Source organism: Ziziphus jujuba, chromosome 8, assembly GCF_031755915.1.
Source record: "Ziziphus jujuba cultivar Dongzao chromosome 8, ASM3175591v1".
Classification (NCBI taxonomy): Eukaryota; Viridiplantae; Streptophyta; class Magnoliopsida; order Rosales; family Rhamnaceae; genus Ziziphus; species Ziziphus jujuba.
This window is the reverse complement of record NC_083386.1, coordinates 22655487-22660012: the sequence shown is the minus strand read 5'-3', so window position 1 is coordinate 22660012 and position 4526 is coordinate 22655487. Positions and strand designations below refer to the sequence as shown.

The following is a 4526-nucleotide window of genomic DNA, read 5'->3' as shown; positions in this document are numbered from 1 at the left end:
TTACAACAGGACTGAAGGTGTCGAAATAATCGATGCCCGGCCGTTGATGGAAACCTTTAGCAACGAGACGGGCCTTGTATTGCTGAAGAGAACCATCAGGATTAGACTTAGTGCGAAAAACCCACTTATAGCCAATTAGATTTTGAGTAGAGGCAGGTGGAACAAGCGTCCAAGTATTGTTCTTAAGCAAGGCGTGATATTCACTGTGCATGGCATCTCTCCAAGCTGGGATGGCCAAAGCCTGTTTTGCTGTCTTCGGCTCACTGCTGTTGGAAATAGAAGCAACATAAAAATCAGGTAGTAATTTTGGCTTAAATATTTGATTTAATGACCTTGTGCGCATGGTATGGATGCGGGTATTTGTTGGAGGTGAGGGGACCGTAGCAGATGGGGAAGCTGGGAGAGATTCCCGGGCAGCAGTGTTGTCTTCTCGCCGTATATCACTTGAGAGAGGAGTAAATGAAGACACGGATAAGGTTGGAGGACATGTTTTGTGACTGCCAGGAGACAGAGCAGGTGAGGGTGGAGGGAAAGCTGTCAGAGAAGATGGAAAAGAGGTAGGAGAAAAGTTGTGTGGTGAAGAGGATATTAATTTTGGTGGGATACGTGGAGAATGAAATGGAAGTAATGTATGGGTTGAGGTGGGAACATGTGATTGAATAGTAGTGGGAGTAGGTAAGAATGAATTATTAGCTTTGACTTTTTGCATAAAAGGAAATTCATTTTCTACAAAGGTCACATTGCGAGAAGAATAAAGTTTATTTGTCATGACATCCAAACATTTATATCCACTTTGATTAGACAATGGACCAAGATATACACATGGACGAGAGACAGGGTCAAGTTTGGAGGTTGTGTAGGGTTTGAGCCATGGAAAACATAGACACCCAAATGTCTTGATGGAAATAAAATTTGGTGATTTTTGAAAAAGAATTTCAAAAGGTGATTTATTTCCCAATGTTGGTGTAATTAATCTGTTAATTAAATAAGTGGCAGTTTGAAAAGCAAATGACCAAAATTCTGTAGGAATATTAGCTTGAGATAGTAAAGACATGCCAGTTTCACGAATGTGCCTATGCCTACGTTCTGCATACCCATTTTGTTGTGGAGTGTGTGGTGTGGTTAAGAAGTGACTTATGCCATTGATTTGAAAAAAAGATTTTAGTTTAATAAATTTTCCACCATTATCTGAATAAAAGGAAATTAATGGTAATTGAAAATATTTTTCTACAATTGCTTTAAATTTAATAAAAACTGAAGACACATCAGATTTATGCATAATAGGAAATAACCATGTGTACTTAGAAAAATGGTCTACAAAAATTACATAAAATCTAAAACCATCAAAAGAGGGAACAGAAGAAGGTCCCCAAACATCAGAATAGACTAATTGTAAAGGTTTTGAACTAGAAAGGGAAGACACACCAAAAGGGAGACGATGAGATTTATTGCAAAAACATGAGGAGCAAATAAATTTAGTATTATTGGAGACAAGTAGGGAATACTTGTGAATAATATGACGGAGAGTTTTGAGAGCAGGATGGCCAAGCCGTTGATGCCACTGTTGAAGACTGGTTTTGACACTTGTATAGGCAGCATGTGTTGGATGAGAGGGAGAAGAGGGACCCGGCCATTCATAAACTCCATGTCTAAGTGGTCCTTTGAGAAGACGAGCACCGGTCTGGAGATCCTTCACAACAAAATGAGTAGGAAAGAATTCAATAGAGGTATTATTGGTTTGGCAAAATTTAGAAACAGAAAGTAAATTTCTTGTTATAGCAGGAACACATAAGACATTAGTGAGTGAAAAAAGTTTAGAGGGAGAGGATAAAGAGGTAGAGCCCGTGTGTGTGATACCCAATCTGTTACCATTACAAACAGAGATTTCTTCGGTGCCATCATAGTCAGAATGAAGAGATAAAGTCTGAAAATCTTGAGCTATGTGATGTGAAGCACCCGTGTCCAATAGCCAAGGTTGAGGTGGAGGGATAGGAGCAGGACCCAGAACAGATGTTGAATGAAAGGCATGAGGAGTAGATTGATTGAAAGTAGGAGGGACTTGCTGCTTAGGCGTAAATGTCCATTGATGTTTGAATAGAGGACAATAACGTGCAGAATGTCCCTGGGTTGCACATAGCTGACAGCGACCTTTGTAATTGGTGGGAGAGGAGTTGGAGACGGGACGACGTTGAGGAACAACAGAAGCACGAGGGGGTCTGTATGGTCTGGGTGCACCAAACCGTGGGCCAAAAGTGCCAGGTGGAGGCATGCGTTGTGCAGCATGGGCAGTAATCGTGGTGTCTGGAGGCTGTGTGTCTGTCCTTTTCATATAATTGTCATGCTCCGTTAATTTCTCACGTAATTCTTCAAAACTGATAGAGGAATCTCTTGTACGAAATGCTGCAGAAATGCTCTCAAATGCAGTAGATAGACCATTAAGAATATAGAAAGTAAGATCATCTTCACTCACCGGATGATCTAAGAGACTGAGTTCATCTGCTGCACTTTTAACATCATTAAGATACTCCAAGACCGACCGATTACCCTGAGCTTTAATAAGCCTTTCTCTGATTCGCAACAGCCGAGAGCGGGATGGTTTCGCAAAAGCAGAGGCAAGCCGATCCCATGCATCTTTAGATGTTTCAGAGGTGGCTACAATCTGATGAACCTCAGAAGATAGAGAAGCCAGCAACGTACCAAGGAGAAGAGAGTCTTGGCGGATCCAAAACGAATAATCAGGATTGGGAGATTGATCAGATAGAGTCGGCGATGGACAGGGAATATTGCCATTGACGAAACCATAGAGATCATAACCTGTGAGAAGCACGTCGAACTGCTTACGCCATGGAAAATAGGTGGTGTCAGTGAGTTTAAGAGGGACCTGTGTGGCCACATTGAGAACCACAAGAACACGGCTTGAGAGAGATGGCTCATTAGAGACAGTAGAAGGAGCAACAGTGGGTGTTGAGTCTGTAGGATTTGATGTAGAAGATGAAGAGAGAGCCATGAGAAGGACTAGGAAGGATCGAAAAAAAAATTTAGATGCTCTGATACCATATAAGGAAAACAGAGACAAAATAGATAGAATGAAAAGTGTTTTATTATTAACGTGAAACCACTGTTAAATACAGGTGTACAAACTAAAGAGTCCTACTAAGCTACAACAGTAGGATAAATATTAAAAAATAACAATATATATCACATAGAGCTGTACATATCATGTATAACAAAACTGATTACGTAACATTTGCAAGCCTATCTGTCTGTAAGCTCTTTCTACACGGAAAATATCAAAAACAAAATAAAAAGGAACAAACATAAAGAAAGAAAGGTTTTAGAAATAAGGATGGCTTCCATTGCTGTTCGATCTTTGGGGACAAAACAGGCAACCCATGTTGTAAATTTGGACGTTGAAAGCCAAACAAATTTCAGAACAGCTGAACAAGATAAGTCTGCCATACAAATTGATAGACATGATGAAGCTGCAGAGAATAGATCTAAGCCGGATTCAGATATAGAATTGTCTGGTGCGAAATTCACGGACGAGCAGTGGAAGAATGGTACATGGGATCTAAATATGTTCTTTAAGAATGGAGAGATAGACTGTGATATTGTCATTGTTGCAGGTTCTTTATATATTGTCATTCTTTGAGATTTATGAAAAAATTATTCTGCTCATTAGCCATTTTAATTCGCTCTCCTCTTGGCATCTGTATTGGCATAGAAAGGTTGAAGTTTGACAATTTCAGTGAAAAACAATGACACACTTATGATTTATATATTGTCTGTTGATGCATATATATATATATATATTACAGAAACAAGACGAAGAAAGTTTCTTGAAGTACATCCTCAAGCATCCTCAAATGAAGAACCTATAGTGCTCAGGAGCTCTATAATACCATGGTGGGCATGGCTGTTGAGGTCCTATCTCCCAGAGGCTGAGCTGCTTAATGGTTTGCATTTCAAAACTCTCAACCTCTTTAACTATTAATTAACACTAAAATTAGTTTTAGCGACAGAATATACATGCATTCTATCTCTGTGAATGCGTAGGTCGAGCTGCAATGGTGGGGTTTTTCATGGCATATATTATATATGCTTTGACAAGGCTTGATGTTGTTGGACAGAGTGGTAATTTCATATGCAAAGCAGGGCTATTTGTGACTGTCACTGGTATAACTGTGTTTAAGAAAACCCAAGATTTTGATAAGCTTAAAAAGCTAGCAGATGAGGCCTACTTTGTATGATAAACAACGGCAATCTTCAGGTATTGGCCGCTTAAACCAAACAGGACACAAAATTTAGTTGATCTTCTTCCATGTATTATGATGTGGTGAATTCCTCCATTAATTGTTGGAGTATTTTGGATATACATTTTATATGATAGATGGATTTTTATTTTTTTATTTATTTTCTTATTTTCCAACGATATGATATAATAGAATTTTTGTTTTGTTTTGTTTTGTGATTTGTGTTTTTTTTTTTTTTTTTTTTTTTTTTTGGGTAGAAGGGATATGATATAT

The 4526-nt window shown here is 38.8% G+C and overlaps 1 protein-coding gene across 1 annotated transcript; it reads left to right on the top strand.

Moving 5' to 3' along the window:
* Positions 1-3252: 3252 nt before the first annotated feature.
* On the top strand, positions 3253-4285 carry LOC107414078 (light-harvesting complex-like protein 3 isotype 1, chloroplastic). The gene is made up of 3 exons (XM_060819285.1): positions 3253-3626; positions 3819-3956; positions 4057-4285. Exons 1-3 carry the CDS (start codon positions 3347-3349, stop codon positions 4248-4250), a joined length of 612 nt encoding a protein of 203 aa, XP_060675268.1. The 5' UTR covers positions 3253-3346; the 3' UTR covers positions 4251-4285.
* The last annotated feature ends 241 nt before the right edge of the window (positions 4286-4526 follow it).